The sequence below is a fragment of the Siniperca chuatsi genome, linkage group LG22 (genome assembly GCF_020085105.1).
Source record: "Siniperca chuatsi isolate FFG_IHB_CAS linkage group LG22, ASM2008510v1, whole genome shotgun sequence".
Taxonomy (NCBI): Eukaryota; Metazoa; Chordata; class Actinopteri; order Centrarchiformes; family Sinipercidae; genus Siniperca; species Siniperca chuatsi.
This window is the reverse complement of record NC_058063.1, coordinates 23,706,529-23,724,761: the sequence shown is the minus strand read 5'-3', so window position 1 is coordinate 23,724,761 and position 18,233 is coordinate 23,706,529. Positions and strand designations below refer to the sequence as shown.

Sequence of the window (18,233 nt, the reverse complement as noted above, 5' to 3'; positions counted from 1 at the left end):
TGACTCGATATCCTGGTTCTGACTGAAACCTGGCTTAAACAGAGTGTACACAGTTCTGAGGTTTCCCTGCATACAGTTACTATAACTTGTACAGAATAGACTCTAGTGCAGTTAATAAACCAGCAGACTTACTTGCTCGGTACAGTAACTCAGTTGCTGGTTCTAGGTAACTTTAATCTAAACTGGTTAGCAAATGACTCAAATAGTCTACAAGAGATGTGTGACAATCTCGATCTGTCACAGCTAACTGATGAGCCGACCAGACCTGATTCAAAGGATCCTTCACAATCAACACTGATAGATTTGATTCTGTCCAATAGGAGGGACAAAATTACTGCTTCTGGAGTTTTTGGCCTTAATGACCCCTGTCCTCTAGCCTGCATCAGAAGTACTAAACTGGAAAGATCAGGCTCCAGGATTCTTATTAAAAGAATCTTAAAAACCTTTAATGAACAGGCTTGACTCAGGGACCTTGCTGACAGTAATATGCATCACACCTCTGAAATACCAGATGCAGAAATGGCATTGGAATATTTCACAAATTCATTACTTGCTATCAATGATAAAATGCACCTTTTAAAAAGCTTAGGTTAAAAGATTGATCAAGCCCCTGGTTCTCCACCTAATTATCAATGCTGTTCAAGGCAAGGGACAACGCCTGAGCTTTAGCGAGGCGAACTGGTGAAGCAGCCCACTGGGCACTCAGAAATAAATGCACATCCTCTTTGAGAAAGGCCATAGCAAATGATCACAAAGAATTAATCTCTGATTCTTTAAGAAACCCGTAAAAATTCTGGTAAGCAGTAAATGTAAATAAAAACAAATCCTCTATATCTATTCCTGCTCATGTTACATTTAATGCCTGCCAAATAAATAAGACATGAGAGATTTGCCGTGCTTTCAACACACATTTTGCTGCTGCTGGAAATCAGCTTGATATGGTGTACTCAGGATCTGCTGTTATAGTGTTATAGCTCATGTGCCCTCCTCTCAGTTCACCCTACAGGCCTTCACCTCCTCTGTTGTTAAAGAGGCACTTCAAGCTAATGACTGTAGGGAAGCAACTAGTCTCTCCATTTCTACTGGAGTCATCCCTCAGGTCTGGAAATCTGCACATGTAGTCCCACTGCATGAGGGCGGTGATAAAAGTGATCTTAATAACTGTCGGCCAATTTCCAAACTGTCCTGTCTTGCTGAAGTCATTAATAATAAGAATAAGAAATTTGGTTAGTCCACACCAACCTGGTTTAAAGCTAAACACAGTACTGTCACTGCTATTACTTTGGTTATACATTATATTGTATCTGCTGTTGACAAAGGGAAATATTGTGCTTCCCTCTTTGTTGATTCAATAAAAGCATTTGACACTGTTGATCATGCTATGCTCCTACAGAGTCTATGAGATACTGGTTTGGATTATAAATCCTGTAAATGGTTTCAGGACTATCTGTCTCATAGACAGCAATGAGTGATTCTAAGGAAATGATTGTTCTATATTTCTACCAGTCAAAGGGGGTTCCACAAGGTTCAATGTTGGGTCCTGTCTTGTTCACAATTTATATTAACAGTGTTACATCCGCTATAACAAACTGTAATGCCCATCTTTATGCGGATTATACAGTTCTGTATTGCTTTGCTAACACTGCACACTCAGCCACTGAGATACTACAACAAGTCTGACAAATTGCAAGCTGCATTTTAATTTGAAATTAGTCCTGAATGCAAGCAAGACTAAATACATGGTATTTTCTAGAGCCAGAGATACTGTGGACAATAGTTTGCATATTATCACTATGAATGGAGTATCGAGAGTTTCAGAGTACAAATATCTTGGGATCTAGCTGGTTCAAGAAGTTACGTTTTAATTTCACATTGACACACCTGTCAGCAAGCAAAAACTGGATATTTGTACAGAAACAGAGCTAATTTTCCAAATCAGTAGGAAGTGGGTAACTGAGTCCACCTTCTTGTCTGTCTTGAACTATGGTGATGTTATCTATAGACACGCCTCTGCCTCCACTCTTAAACTGTTAGATTCAGTTTATCACTCCGCCCTAAGATTTATTACCGGTGACAGTTATTCTGCTCATCATTGCGTCTTGTATGAAACGGCTGGGTGGGCATCTCTAACAGTAAGACGTGACAGCCATTGGTTTCTATTTATTTATAAAGCCTTTAATGGCAACTTGCCACATTACATCACTTCCTTATTAAACTGGTCCCACAGTCATTATCTGACTCCATCTAGTGGTCGAAGCTCGATGTCCCGCGTGCAAACACTCAATTTGGGAAAACTGCTTTTGGTTTTTGTGCTGAACACACTTGGAACATTTTACAACACACACTGAAGCTCAACACATTTGTGCCTATAGGTCAATTTAAAACCATGATTACAAACTACTCCACACGTGCAAGTATTTGTTTTTAACTGTGTTCTGTTGATGTCTGTTTGTCTGTTCTCTCGTAACTTATTTTTTGTGTGCATTTATATATAACTCTCCAGTTATTTATTATTCATTATTCACAGCAGTGGGGTTAAGAAGATAAAAAAAAGTCTAAATGCTGTTTCAAATCATCTCCAGAATAAAAGGACGGTTGGTAAACATTGAATCCTTTATTTACATGTATTTGTTTATTTCTTTGTTTGTTTATTGACCTAAAATGTCAAGAAGTGTTAAATGCCTATTCACTCATTAAGTGAATATACTCAAAAATATATTTTATATGGCTATTAATAAATATATCCTCTGTTACAATGCTAAGCAAGTTGGACCCAAACGCAGGACACAGGTGAGGTTATGAAGGTTTATTGCACGGTACCGGGGAATGGAGGTGAAGTGGAGAGAAGATGATGGCCGGCAAGGGCAGAGGACTGATGGGAGATGGGAGAAGGTTATCCTCTGACTTTCCATCTAGCGCCATCATCAGGTCAACGTTTTAACTTGGTTTATGACCAAATACCTGCAGAACAACCTCAGCTGGACTTTTTGTTTAGTGCCAATTAGCTAATGTTAGCATGCTAACACATTAAACTAAGATGGTGAACATGGTAAACATTTCGGATCAACTGTTTACATGGATGTGACCTCATACGGTCAACTTTTTAGATGTGCCGACACATATAATCGAACAGCTGTGTGATATGCGCAAAAGTGATGAATACTCATGCATCTGTCTTTCTCAAAGGCCTCGTGGCATGTGTTTGATCAGCTCCCTGAAGATGGATATCTATCCTCTGATCAGCGCAGTATTTGCCATTATCGTGTTGCTCTTAATTAAGCAACAGCATGATAACAACATATGCTTCCTTTGAAAGTGGAGAAGCGTATGTCCTTTACGTCACGGGGGTAATCAGGTTCATCATTTACGTGGTACAATTTTTCGTTTGATCGGTTTATGAAAAGGTTCAAACCCCTCTGCAACCGGTTTGGGCCTGTTTATTCTGACTGAGGTGTTTATGGAACATTTTTATTCTGTTTGGGCTTTTAAACCGATTAAAATCGGAATATAAGGCTCCTGTTAAACGTGAGACAACATGAAAACTTTTTTTTTGATTTTATAAAAAGACAGAAGAGTTTATTGATCAGTGTGAGAAAAACAAGCAATAAAGGAAAGTCTAGAGAGAGTAAGATGTAACTAACATTACAGAGAAATGTGATGAGCAAACAGGAAGAGAAGATTCATAAGTTCAGAAAATGTTCTCACTTTACTCTGATACAACCTTTAAGAGCAGGAAGTGACAACAGCTGAAGAAGATTTGTATGTTAAAGGCTTAACATCAGAGTTTATTGGAGCGAGCTGCAGTGTCAAACACTGTAAAAGTTATCTAAGAAGAGTTTCAGTCATCCAGGTCACAGGATTTACAGATGCACTAACTCAGAGGAGCTGGCTTCTCTGTGTATCTGCTCTTATGTGCAGTGAGTTTGTTCTGTGTTGCCTTCAAGTTCCCATTAAAAGGAAGGTCTGGTGTTTTTCTTGGATTATTCTCATCACTGTCGTTTCTCTTCAGTTCTGACCTCACTGCTGAGCTGCACAACAAACCAAGGTGAGTAAACTTCTTCTGTCAGCGTCTGAAACTCACTGATTGTGTCTCAGAGACCCTGATAGAGAAGTCGGTGTTGAGGACACAGCTGGAAGTCAAACAGGGAGGATTTAAGAGTTCAGGCTGATGATGCCACAAAGACACAAACTCAGAGAAGCTTTTTCATCTGAGAGCTTGAGTCTTTCTGCCCTCATCCAGTGACTGCAGGCGCTCTGAGTTTCTCTGCTCTTTACGACGTTATCAAAGTCAAAATGTCACATCAGAGTTTGCGTTACGTTCACAACATTTATATGAGGATTTCTTTCCCTGTCAGACAGATCTCTGGGCACAGACTGTGACGTGCTGCATTTTGAGTTGAATTACATGTTTGGACCTGAAGCATAACTTTCATCCAGTCTCATTGATCCAGTTATCAACCAATCAGTCTTTGGTCTGCAAGTAAATGACCTGTTTTTGTCCGTTTTTGTCCTCACATGTATAGAATTATACATAGATGTTACATTGATCACATTATGTAGGACACAAACACACATTTAAAAATAATATTTACACAATCAGCAGTTTGCTCAGCCAAATGTGTCAGTCAGAGCTGAAGTGTGTCGAGCTGCAAATCCTCTAACGTCCACCAGATGCCGCTGTGATAAAACTCTGACAGTATTGAAGTGAATGGAAAACCCCAACTCCTCTCTACAAACACAACTCAATACAGTGCAGCGCTCAGCAGACCACTGAGCTTCTTCTCGTGTCAGTCTGACTGATTTTCAGAGTAAGTGTTCCATTGAGGAGATACTGAGACCTAAGAGGCATTTCATCCTATCAGACTCAGCCATGGTGATCGCTGCTCGCTTTCCACACCTCAGCTCCACCTGTGCTCCTCACACTTGGTCCAGATTAGGATTCTGTTGCTGTATAAATACACACCACTCTGCATACCGTGGAAAGCCAAGTGGACCATAAACATCTCAGAAATGTAGTGTACCATCCAACGGACACGTTACAAAAACGCCTGCAGAAGCTAAAATGAACCCATGGTGAGGTTACAATTGTAGCCTCACCAAGGTGCAAAGGAAGAACTGCCCAATGTGGGACTCTAACCCCAGTCTCCAGCACCAAAGGTCAGTTCTCTAACACTGAGCTATCCGTTTTAGGTAACTGTAAGGGGAGATATCATATAACAGAGGAGAGAGTGAAACCTGTGATCAAAGATCAAGGCACGTTTGAACCATGTGGGCAGAAACCAGAAACACAACAAAAAGCAGCTTGATTTCTTGTTCCGTTCTTACTGACAAAACAAATTTACCACTCAATGTTTTGTTGTCATTGGTGGGTGGGCCTTCAGTGCCCCCTTGGCTAGTGTGCTCTATCAATTATGTTTGCTTTTTAGCCTCCTTAGGAAGAGAGCTCGACTGGACTGAGTGAACAAGTGCTCACCAAGGGCTGCAATGGGACAGACGTCTTTTCTGCTCTGTAAGTACAATCTGCCAACAATGTTCATTGATATTGTTAGCACATAAGACTTTATTGATCACTGCAGGGAAAACGAGCAATAAACAGGAGCCTAAAGAGATTAAGACGCAGCAAATATCAATTATAAATACTCAACTGCCTTCAGTGTAGCCTCACTAGAATTAACCAGAAAAGACAATAAATAAAAGTCTACGGACGCCACGGAGAAGAAATAACCTGCCACTTTTTATAGAATCAACAGCCAAATAAAACATCACCACAGCAGACATTCTTCAATCAATCTTAGAGAGACTGAAGTTCTGCAGGAAATGTGTTCTTGTAGAGAAAACTGCTGAGACGTTAAACATCCACCAACACGCAGTGCGTTCATGTAAGGCTGGTAGACACTGCAGTATTCCTTCAGTCTCCGTCCTCTGTCTGGTCTGCTTGGACGTTAAATCTCAAACCAACCTGAGTCTCGTTTCTCTTCAGTGCTGATCTCACTGCTGTGCTGCAGGACCGAAGGAGGTGAGTGAGCGTCTCCTCTCGTCAAACGCTGATACAAGATGTGTGTTCTTCAAAGAGTCTGACAAGCATCAATATTTCAAATATTTCAACTCAAACTGATTCTGAGAACGTTTTAACGTACAGAAACTTAAAGGAACAAGATTTCTGCCATCAACATAACAACCAGCACACAAACAGACTTCAGTGAAACTACCAGAAACAAACAGTGGAGTGAAAAGACCGGAACAAACACGGCTTCTAAAAACAGGGATGGAAACCAGTGCACAGAAAGCCGTGATGCATTTCTGGTGAAACAGCTCCAAACCCTGGTTCAGATTCAGATTTATCATGTGACTCAGATTTAAAGTATAACTTTTACACTGCTGTAATAAAAACACACAAGGAACCATTTAGAGCCAACTTAAATGAAACATACATGGCAGCCAAACATTGGTTTAACAAGACAATCACATAAAAATATTGCTTCTTTATAATGCAGCAGGTGCAGCATGAATTCCTCACTGAATTCTGTCCAACAATTGAACTGATATAGATGATCAATAAATGGTATTTCCATTATTTTCATGATTGTTCTTAAAGATTAATGAACGCTTTTAATAAATTAGCCTCTCTGGCTACTGGGCTGGTTGGAAATGAATAATAATAATAAAGTCTGTAATGGCACAGAAGTTTCTGGAGCTAAAGCTCTTCAGCAGGACTTCAGTTCAGAAAGCTTTGCTCAACAAACACAGAAGGTTTGTTAAACACAGTGAGGGATGTCAAGCTTTTACTGTGACGCCCTCTGGTCATTTAACCAAACATGCAACTAATTCCCTCAGCTGGTCTGACTGTGAGTCCCAGCAGCTCTCAGCTGTTTAAACGAGAGTCTGTCTCTCTGAGCTGTGAGGAGGGCAACAGCTCTGCTGGATGGACGCTGAAGAGGAACACAACTGAAGGACGGATGTCTCAGTGTGGAGATCACTGGGGAAAACCTGCTGGTTCTTCCTGTACCATCAGCCACGTCCTCCCATCGGACAGTGGAGTTTACTGGTGTGAGTCCAGAGAGGGAGCAACCAGTAACACCATCAGCATCACTGTCACTGGTAAGCTCAGACTGTGGAGTTAGTATTGATGAAGCTGTGTGTAAATGGATGAAATGCTGTAGTTTGTCTCTGTGTTGAGGTGGACCAGTGATCCTGCAGAGTCCTGTCCTCCCTGTGATGGAGGGACATGATGTCACTCTGCACTGTAAAACAGAGACCCCTCCCTCCGACCTCCCAGCAGCTTTCTATAAAGATGGCTCCCTCATCAGCGCTGAGCCTACAGGTCACATGACCATCCACCATGTTTCCAAGCCTGATGAAGGCCTCTACAAGTGTCACAGCAGCCGTCACGGAGAGTCTCCACCCAGCTGGATCTCTGTCTTAGGTGAGGAGGTCGAATATAATTCTCAAACTAACCTTGTTGTTTTCCAAGGTGGACATGTGGACATGAATTCCCCTCTGTGTGTCTCTCTGTGGACACGATACAGTACCTCTACCTTTAAACCATACATGTTCTGTGGACATGTGCAGCTAAACAAGCCTAATATTGTGATTCATTTTCAAATATTATTTGAAATCAGCTTCCAAACCTGGAAAATATAACAAACAACCTGCGTGGAGATTTAAAGAGGCCAAATTATGCTTGTTCGTGTTTTCCCTGCCCTTTATTGTGTTGTATAGCATTTTTGTGCATATAAAATGTCTGAACAGTTACAAAGCCCAAAGGGGGTCTTCTCTCCCACAGAAATCACTGCCTGACACGCCTTGTTGGAATTCCTGCCTCGTGTTCTGTACCTTGGTTACGACACCAAGGAACACATTTGCATAATACACGCCTAGTGGCTAGTTTGGCACGGCCACAAACAGAGCTAGATCGAGGCTCTGAGCGTGCCCGAGTACAGGGACACCGCTCTGCTCATAGCTCTAAAATTAAGTGTGGGGAGGTCTGGCTACACGAGAACTACTCTACAAGTTTTTGGAGATTATTCAGTATTTCTCCAAGAAAGTGCTTTTTCGGTCATGAAGGAAACTTAGTTAGTAAGTTAGTTTATTGATGGACAGATGCCCAGACAGGGAGCTCGGAGCCTGATAACCTCCTCCTCCCCTGGTCCAAAGCTCCTGTAGAAGCGGTGTGAACACCAACACTCACTCTGGGCTCCGAGCTCCCAGTCCGGCAGTCAGCTAAACTAAAAGGGTAACTGGCTGCATGGCTAACTGAGCTAACTAGCAGTTACTGTAAAGCTGTCTGTCCATCAGGAAACTCCGTAAATCACAGAGAGTTGAGGCAGAGCAGCCGGAGGACATCAGCCATAATCAAAATATTTTCTCCATAAAATATGATCCAGTTTCACCAAAATCAGTGAGCAAAGTTATAAGTTGTGTGTTTTTGTACAGTAATCAGTTTTTCCAACCTCATTCTTGTCTCCTTTGTGGTCTGAGAAACAGTAAATTCATGCAGTTCAGAGCCCCATATCGATGTGTTCCCAGCTAAGTTACTGACCAAATGGAGCAATAATAATGAATTAATTCAGTTTCTAATTTTAATCTCATTACTGTCTGAACAGAAAAAGACTGAATGTGTTTTCCATTGTTTTCATTTAAGTGCTTCTGATAATTATTTTTTGTTCACTTTAGGGAAACCCACCACTACACGTCCTCCCACCTCCACCTCTACTTCCTCCTCCACCTCCACCTCTGCTCCCCCCCCCGTCACCATCAGCTCCTCTTCTCATTTTGATGTGGTCTGTTCCATCTTTCTGTGTTCTGGTTCTACTGGTTCTACTGGTTCCACTGGTTCTACTGTTGAGACGGTGTGTTCGGAGGAAACATAAAGGTTCGGCACAGACTTCTGGATTTTACACTTAAGTTTCATTTTACAGGACAATTTATTTAAAAAAATGTTCACATATGTATGTTCACACCCATGTCGTACAGTCCTACAGTTCATTATGGCTGCAGTTTTTCTATTTACACTCTGTGTCTGTTGATGTGCATGTAAAAGTCAGACAAAAGACTGAAAACTGTCCTGATAGCTCCCAACTTAGACAATGTCTGACGAAGATCTGTGTTCGATCCAAACGCTGCTCCGTTCAGTGACATTAGTTTTGGGTTGTTGAGATCCAGCACCGGTACAAGTGTGTTTGGATGTCCGTGCATCACACTCAGTTTGCTGATGTGCATGTTCACATTTCACCATTTATTTTACATTCACAAATAATCCCAAGTTACACATTTCAACTACAATTCCAATCAGTTTTCTTCAATTAAATGTCCATTAAGAATTTTATTCTGGTTCATTCCAGCTGCTGAAGAAAATGACATCACTGATGACATCACATACAGTGACATCAAAATATCACGTCACCAACAACAGCCAATCAGACGAAGCAGAGGTAGCTTTTTTTCTTGTTTGTGCTGTGTGTGTGTGTGTGTGTGTGTTTGAAGGTGAAGACTTGGTTTTAAGGTTCAGGGTAGAAGTGAGTTTACATTATGGTTCAGATAAGGGTTGGGGTTAGGCATTTAGTTGTGATGGTTGGGGGGTTAGGTCTGTGGTGCACAAGTAAAAATCAATATAAAAGTCCTCTAACGATAAAACAACTTATTAAAAGAAAATAACATCTTTAAAAGGTGCCGGTGAGGCCTTAGGAGTGCAAAATTAGTTTTTTTTTTTTTTTTTTTTTTAATAGATTAGGACATTTTTATAAAGTGGGGACGTTTTTAAATTCAAGAACCTTTTGGAAGTGATGACATTTTTGGAAAATTTAAAAATATACAAAAAGAACACTTTTGAAAAGTGAGACACTGGGTACATGTTTGGAAAGTGAGGACATCTTTAGAAGGAGAGGACATTATGAATTACGAGGACATTGTGGAATATGAGGACATTACAAAATGTTTGGAACTAGATAATTGATTATATCAATGAGGATCAGAAGTATAAATGTGTTCATCAGCAAAGAGGACATTTTGGATATTCTTAAATCACATTTCAATTTATTTTTAGATTTGACATTTACACATTAGACATTGTACACCAACATGTACCTTTTGAAAATAGACATTGTCAAATTACATTTATATTTGATTTGTTTTGATGATACATTTTTCCAAAACAGCAATTTAGTCAAGTTTAATCTTCTTTAGTCCGTAAAGTTTCACGCTGTAGTCTGGTCTGTTTTTGGTTGAGGACATGTGAGTTAAACTGTTCTGTGCCCTGCGGTGAATCTGTCAACAGAAGCTAACAGCTCTGTGGTCGTCCAGTTTCCTCTTTCTGATAAAAACCCTGCACACGCTTCACTGCAGGACTGTTAATAAGACAAAAAATTCTATATATTAATTATAAATGTGCAGATTTACATATCTCTGTGCATTCTGCTCACATATAATATATCTCAATTGTGGGAACTGTTGTGCTGTTGTGTGTTTTACTCAAACACTACTAAAGTATTTCTGATTCTGATTTTCTGCATCTCAAACTGGCCTTTAATAAAGTCGATCGTTCTGTAGTTTTTTCCACCCTGCATGTCAAACAGCAGCAGCTTCCTGCTGTTGATTCCAGTGAACTGTGGTCTGAAGCTGGTGGTTTCTCACTACAGCGTGGTCTGCGTTAGCTGATGGGGATGTGTTTGTCTGTTTGTGCTGAAATGTGCGAACTTGTTTTAACAGAAGTGAGCAGCTTTGTGATCGTCCAGGTTCCTGTTTCAGATGAATACTGCAGTTATATTTGGTCTTTCACAGCAGTGGTGTTAAGAAGAAAACCTGCTGACATTTATAAAGTCTATAATAAAACTATTTCCACAGCAGTATTATTAATATTCTTCTTTATAGTACACGTGCTTCATAGACTAAAAGGTCAAATGTAGAGCATATTTTATGTTTTTAGTGAAATATCAATGAAATAAAAAAACTAAAACTAAAGATTTAAATAAATAGTTACTTATTTTTTAAGTCACTCAGTTTTTCCCCTCTAAAAGTGTTTCAGTACGGTGCACAACACCGACACATTACCTGTTTGGTTGCACTTTTATTCTTATATTTCTATTCATCAGAATCTAATGATAACTTCCAGTTGTTTTGTGGTTTATATATGAACTAACTTTACTGTTGCTGATATTATTCATGTTTTTGGACTCTTGTTGCTGCAGCAGTGAACGTGTTTCTCTGCAGGATCAATAAACTTTGGTCTCATTCTTGTTTTACTCATGTGGTTCTGTGGGTTTCACAAAGCTGTCGGATGGAAAATGTGACTTGTTCTGGTTTGGCTGTGGCCAACCGATACTCACCTCTCTTCAGTGCAGATAACAAAGAACAAACAAACAGAACCGCAACTGCAGGAACGTCATTCAGCTTCAGTACAGAGTGTCTGTTTGTGATTCTTTAGTCGGTGAACTATTGAGAAGATTCAGTCTGTAAAGTTTCTTCCCAGCTTGAACATCACACATCATATAAATCACCAGGTCCTGGTTTTCATGTGACACTCAGAAACACAGCGACATTTGAAGTATCAACAGTCAGGTTCCCATATGAATACTCAAACAGGTTTTTCTGGCTGTAATCCTCCTGTTCATACTGGACATTAAGAGACCTCTTCCTAATGTGCTTCTGATGGAAGTGACGCAGGACAAAATCCACAGTCCTCGTTCTGTGTGAAAAGATATTTAAAAGTCACTTTCCTGCAGAGCTTTTCTCCTTTTAATGGGCTTCCTCTCACCTCCACCTTTTCTTCTTCTCTTCCTACCCTGTGCTGTCCATATTTCTCTGCCTCAGCCCCGCCCCCTTGCCTATGCAGCCCCGCCCCATTGCCTATGCAGCCCCGCCCCCTGCCTCAGCCCCCCTGCCTCAGCCCCCCTCCAGCTTGTGTTCAGACCGGTCTGCCACCTGGTGGTGTTCTGTCTGTTCTGCATCTCCACTGTCCTCATGGTGTCTTTATGTCGACACAGGCCTACAAGTAACACTCTGAATCATTAACTGACCTTACAGACACTCATAATCAATCAATCAATCAATCTGCAACAACTTAAAAGGAAAATATGTAAAAACTGTAGAGATAAGAAACTGAGAGCTGAGAACAGAGCTGGAATCAGTTTTCTGCCGTTGGTTGAGGGTTCTGCGCAGTATCTCTGCTGTTCCCAGTACTGCACTCTTCTGGACCGAGATTTCTGGTGTTCTTCCAGGGATCTGCTGTAGCCACTCCTCCAGTTTGGGGGTCACTGCCCCGAGTGCTCCGATGACCACGGGCACCACTGTCGCCTTCACCTTCCAGGCCTTCTCCAGCTCTTCTGAGCCCTTGGTACTTCTCTAGTTTCTCATGTTCCTTTTTCCTGATGTTGCCATCGCTTGGTATCGCCACGTCAACCACAACGGCTTTCCTCTGCTGTTTGTCCACCACCACGATGTCAGGCTGGTTCGCCATTACCATTCTTTCAGTCTGGATCTGGAAGTCACACAGGATCTTGGCTCGGTCATTCTCTACCACCTTGGGAGGTGTTTCCCACTTTGACCTCAGGGTTTCCAGTCCATACTCAGTGCAGATGTTCCTGTACACTATGCCAGCTACTTGGTTATGGCGCTCCATGTATGCTTTTCCTGCCAGCATCTTACACCCTGCAGTTATGTGCTGGATTGTCTCAGGGGCCTCTTTGCACAGCCTACACCTCGGGTCTTGTCTGGTGTGGTAGATCTGGGCCTCTATTGCTCTGGTGCTCAGGGCCTGCTCCTGTGCAGCCATGATGAGTGCCTCTGTGCTGTCCTTCAATCCAGCCCACTCTAGCCATTGGTAGGACTTCTTGATATCAGCCACTTCAGTTATGTTCCGGTGGTACATCCCATGTAGGGGTTTGTCCTCCCATGATGGTCCCTCCTCCAGCACGTCTTCCTCTGTTCCCCATTGCCTGAGACATTCCCTGAGCACGTCATCTGTTGGGGCCTTATCTTGGATGTACTTGTGGATCTTGGATGTTTCATCCTGGATAGTGGCTCTCACACTCACTAGTCCACGGCCGCCTTCCTTACGGCTAGCGTACAGTCTCAGGGTGCTGGATTTGGGATGGAACCCTCCATGCATGGTGAGGAGCTTTCGCGTCTTAACGTCTGTGGTCTGTATCTCTTCCTTTGGCCACCTTATTATTCCCACAGGGTATCTGATCACTGGCAGGGCGTAGCTGTTTATTGCCTGGGCCTTGTTCTTGCCATTGAGCTGACTTCTTAGGACTTGCCTTACTCGTTGGAGGTATTTGGCCGTTGCCGTCTTCCTTGTTGCCTCTTCGAGGTTGCCATTTGCCTGTGGTATTCCAAGGTACTTGTAACCCTCCTCAATGTCTGCTATTGTTCCTTCTGGGAGTGAGACCCCTTCTGTGTGGACTACCTTCCCTCTCTTTGTCACCATTCGACTGCACTTCTCAAGCCCGAATGACATCCCAATGTCAGAGCTGTAGATCCTGGTGGTGTGGATCAGTGAGTCGATGTCCCGCTCGCTCTTAGCGTATAGCTTGATGTCATCCATGTAGAGGAGGTGACTGATGGTGGCCCCATTCCTGAGTCGGTGTCCATAGCCAGTCTTGTTGATTATTTGGCTGAGGGGGTTCAGACCTATGCAGAACAGCAGTGGGGACAGAGCATCTCCTTGGTATATGCCACATTTGATGGATACTTGTGCAAGTGGCTTGCCATTGGCCTCAAGGGTGGTTTTCCACAGCCTCATCGAGTTTGCAATGAAGTCTCTTAGAGTCCTGTTGATGTTGTACATCTCTAAGCATCCATGTGAGCGGCATTGAGTCATATGCTTTCTTGTAATCAATCCAGGCAGTGCACAGGTTGGTGTGTCGGGCTCTGCAGTCTTGGGTGACTGTTCTGTCAACCAGGAGTTGGTGTTTGGCTCCTCTGGTTCCCCTGCCAATGCCCTTCTGTGCTTTGCTCATGTATTGATCCATGTGTCCACTTATCTTAGCCGCGATGATACCTGACATGAGCTTCCATGTTGTGGAGAGACAGGTTATTGGCCGATAGTTGGATGGGACTGTACCTTTTGCGGGATCCTATAGGATCGGGATTGTGCGCCCTTCGGTAAGCTATTTAGGGTGCATCCCATCTCTTAGCAGCTGGTTCATTTGTGCGGCTACTCATCATCATGAGGTAGCTTCTTTAGCCAGTAGGCGTGGATCCTGTCAGGGCCCGGTGCTGTCCAGTTCTTCATACCTGAGACTCTTTCTTGGATGTCTGCCGCTGTGATGGTGACTGGATTCTGTTCAGGGAGGTTGCTGTGAGCCACTGTGCATCGCTGTTGTGTGATGTCTCCCTCTCCCATATACTTTTCCAGTACTGCTCCGTTTCCAGCCTTGGTGGGTCTGCTCTGCTGTTATTACCCTGCCATTGAGCGTACACTTTCGCAGGTTGAGTTGCGAACAGCCGGTTTATTCTTCTGGCTTCATTATCTCTCGTGTATCTCTTTAGGCGGCTGGCCAAGGCTTGGAGCATTTGTTTTCTCATTGCACCTCTCTCAGCCTCTGTCAGTTGGCTCACTTCTCTCCAGGCCTCCTTGATTTTTGCCTCCAACCTTCGTTTCCATGGTGTGTACTGTCTCTCATGGCTCCCATGGTTGCTCTTGTAGCAAAGCATCTCTAGGATCACTGCTGCTGAGGCGTATATCAGCTCATTGGTGTCAGTGATGATTGTGGTAGGGATCGCTCTCAATGCTGCATTCACATCTTCTAGGAGACTTTCTGATGGTACTTCACTTAGCCGTTGGCGTCGGGGTTGCCTTGTATTCATCCTCGCCATGATCTTATCTTTCAGGTCAGTCGCTGCCTCGTTCAGCGTGATTTCTCTTGGTGCTTCGTACCCAATCTCTGGTTGGGGAGCTGCTGGTTGCTCCCCTCTGACCTGTAGTCCTGGCTCCCCCTTGCCGTAGCATTTGTGTTGTATCTCGTCAATCTCAAGTTGTGATAGCAGTTGCCGCTTGTGGATGTTGGAACACTGAGCTACTAGTTGCTTTGCCGTAAGCCTCGATTGTGGGTTTTGAAATAACCATTCATCCCACATCCTGTGCATGTAACCCCTCTGACTAGGGTTACTGGAGTAGTAGCATTCCAACAGAGCCTTATTATCGCATCTCGCCCATCTCCGTCTTGTTCCAGTAGCCCATTTGTCGTCTCAATGCCCTGGTTCCCCAACACCTGACGCAGACCTTGTTTGGCCGGGCGACGTCTGAGCCGGCATGTCATATATTTCATTGTCACTCATCATCATCATGAGGTAGGCAGTAGCATGAAGGGTCTTGCCTAAGGACCCACACTGGATGATGGGTCATTGCTCAATGCGTCCCGAAGGGGGTCCGGTCCCCCCGTGTGAAAGTCCTGTGACTTACTAATTGAGCTATCCAGCCACTATCTATCTATCTATAGAGAGAGAGAGAGAGAGAGAGAGAGAGAGAAGCAGACGTGAAGGTGGATGTTCCACAGGTGGTGTTGAAGAGTCAGAGTGTGTTTGAGCGCCACCTGCTGGTCATGAAGCAGACAGAGCAGAAAGAGAAATAATGAAGAGAACAGAGTGCTGCTGTTCCACCATCTTCTGCTCTTCCCTTCCTTGTTTTCCTCTCTCTGGATGTTGCTGTGCTCTGACAGTAAACCACTGACGTTTAGTGACTGAAGGAGCAGCTTTTCTTTCTTATTGAGCTTTCCAATGTGTCTGGTAGCTCACATGACCTTTGACCTTGTCGGCGCTGACATTTCCTCCCTTACTGTAATGTGCAGAAGCTGATGTGGTTCCTGCAGGAGACTGTAAAGTTAAAGTACTTGCTGCTATTCATACTTACTGTTTAGGCTCCGTTATTACTGAGTTCATCAAAAGCAGAAAAAGACAAAAGGATAAAGTCAAGAATAATAAAAATAGTAAGTCAAACTTAGAAGATACTAAGTCAATTTAGGACATTAAAAAGTCAAACTCGTGACACAAAAGGATCCTTTTTTAGATGAAAATAACTCAGTATCTCATATTTTGGACTCAGTAAGTGAAACGTTTACTTCATGTCATAAATTCAAGATTTAAAAAAAGTTTCACTAATTTAGATAAACACTCTTGTGTTTAGTAGTATGTCCTTATTTTACAGGGACACTGCTGCAGTCGCCATGCAGTGACGCTTGTAGGCTTCATAATGATGACACTTAATTACTAAAGTCTTAATATTAGGATTCATCTTCTGGGGAACATGAATGTCTGTACAAACTCTCATGACAATCCAGCCAGTAGTTCAGTCTTCTCTCTCTCTCTTCTGAAAGTCAGCAAGCAACAAACTTTAAAGTGGGTTTTGGAAATTTGATGCTGTCTGGAGGAAACGTCTTCAGCGCACCTGGCCACACGACTCTGCGTCATCAAGTTCAGCCTGTATTGTCCTGCAAGGCAAAAACAGATAACACTTTTATACTACTGATAATGTACCGATCAGTATGTTACTGCAGTAGAGGTCATTGGGGTCATTTGGGCTCCTACTTACTGAGACCCACAACCCAAATCTGTCAGGGTCCAAATTTTCTCCAGTCTAATCCGAATAATGTGTTGCTTTTCCCTTTTTCTCTATTTCCTGATTGGATGACAGCTTCATCTTCAGAAGCCTTCTGCTTCATCTTGTCAGTGAAATCACAGCTGGACTGAGCTGCTCTGCACCACAAGGAGGCGCCTCCTGCCCCTGAAGCTCCCAGAGTCACACACACTGTTGGTTGTATTAGCGGTGACGCTAACAAAGGCTCAGTAGTCATATGGGATTCATCTAAGTGGAAAAACTGGAACCAGTGATCGTCTGCATTGTTTCAGTCCATGCTGACTGATGGTTCAAACGATCACAGTGTTTACTTATGAGATCATATTGTTGCTCACAGGTTTCAGAATCAGAAATACTTTATTGATCCCCGAAGGGAAACTCTTTGTTACAGCAGCTCGCCTTTACGTCTGTGCACACAGGAGAAAGTACTAGCAAAAAAAATATAATACAATACACTATAAAAACTATAAACACAGGTCAGAAAATAACTTAAGTACCAAGTGGGTATAAATATAAAATAAAACAAGTGTGAAGTACCATGTGGGTTTACCGGTTGATGATGATGATGATACGGTATAATAATGCAATGTAATAAGTAATAAGTAGCACTTGATAATGTAGCTGTGTTCCAGGCAGGTGAAGGGAAAGTTACATTAAGCCGCACAAATCGGAAGATAAAATAGTTGCAGCACTGAACTAAATTTCTGTCTCTGAGTGTTACAAACAGTGGCCAGTATTTTGGCTCTGATAAACCTTCAATTTCTTTCCCATGCTTTAAATAATGTGTGGCCACAAGATAAGTGTATATAGAGAGATTAAATGTTCAATTTCAATGCCATATACCAGAACAAGGTTGAGGGTGTGGTTAAAACAGTGAGTGGGTTTATGTACCTTCTGACAAAAGCTTATATCCTTAGGTCTGTGACGAAGATTGACACCATCTGGAGGCTTGGCGGAATGCCGGTGGCACAGGAGGAAGGTCACAGGAGGCCGGGGGCGAAGACGGAGAGTCACAGGAGACCGGCGGCAAAGACGGAGAGTCACAGGAGGCCGCCGGCAAAGACGGAGAGTCACAGGAGGCCGCCGGCAAAGACGGAGAGTCACAGGAGGCCGCCGGCAAAGACGGAGAGTCACAGGAGGCCGCCGCCAAAGACGGAGAGTCACAGGAGGCCGCCGCCAAAGACGGAGAGTCACAGGAGGCCGCCGCCAAAGACGGAGAGTCACAGGAGGCCGCCGCCAAAGACTGAGACCCTCTGGAGACCGGCAGCAAAGACTGAGACCCTCTGGAGACCGGCAGCAAAGACTGAGACCCTCTGGAGACCGGCAGCAAAGACTGAGACCTTCTGGAGGCCGGCGGCGAAGGCGGGACCCTTCTGGAGGCCGACGGCGAAGGCGGGACCCTTCTGGAGGCCGGCGGCGAAGGCGGGACCCTTCTGGAGGCCGGCGGCGAAGGCGGGACCCTTCTGGAGGCCGGCGGCGAAGGCGGGACCCTTCTGGAGGCCAGAGAACCAGATCAGGGCCCAGCAACAGGACAGCAGATCAGGGAGCCGGCGACGGCACAACAGGACAGGGAGACTGGTAGAGGAGCTGGCAGAACCAGTGATGTCTGGGAACCCGGAGCCTAGCACTCCGGCAGAGAAGGATACGGCTGCAATCCATTCAG

The 18,233-nt window shown here is 43.5% G+C and overlaps 3 protein-coding genes across 15 annotated transcripts in view; 2 read left to right on the top strand and 1 right to left on the bottom strand.

Annotated features, from left to right (window-relative positions):
* Window positions 1-9,458, top strand: part of LOC122870235 (low affinity immunoglobulin gamma Fc region receptor II-like) — a 29,764-nt gene extending 20,306 nt beyond the window's left edge. The window contains exons 5-6 of the mRNA XM_044184292.1: window positions 8,674-8,872; window positions 9,342-9,458. Coding sequence (XP_044040227.1) covers window positions 8,674-8,870 — 197 coding nt within the window. The 3' untranslated portion in view covers window positions 8,871-8,872; window positions 9,342-9,458. The remainder of the gene's footprint in view (window positions 1-8,673; window positions 8,873-9,341) is intronic.
* The window catches only part of LOC122870221 (Fc receptor-like protein 5), a 337,942-nt gene that overhangs the window by 108,155 nt on the left and 211,554 nt on the right, over window positions 1-18,233 (bottom strand). The gene's annotated exons all lie outside the window — the stretch shown is intronic.
* LOC122870097 overlaps window positions 1-18,233 on the top strand; it is a 387,819-nt gene that overhangs the window by 343,341 nt on the left and 26,245 nt on the right. The gene's annotated exons all lie outside the window — the stretch shown is intronic.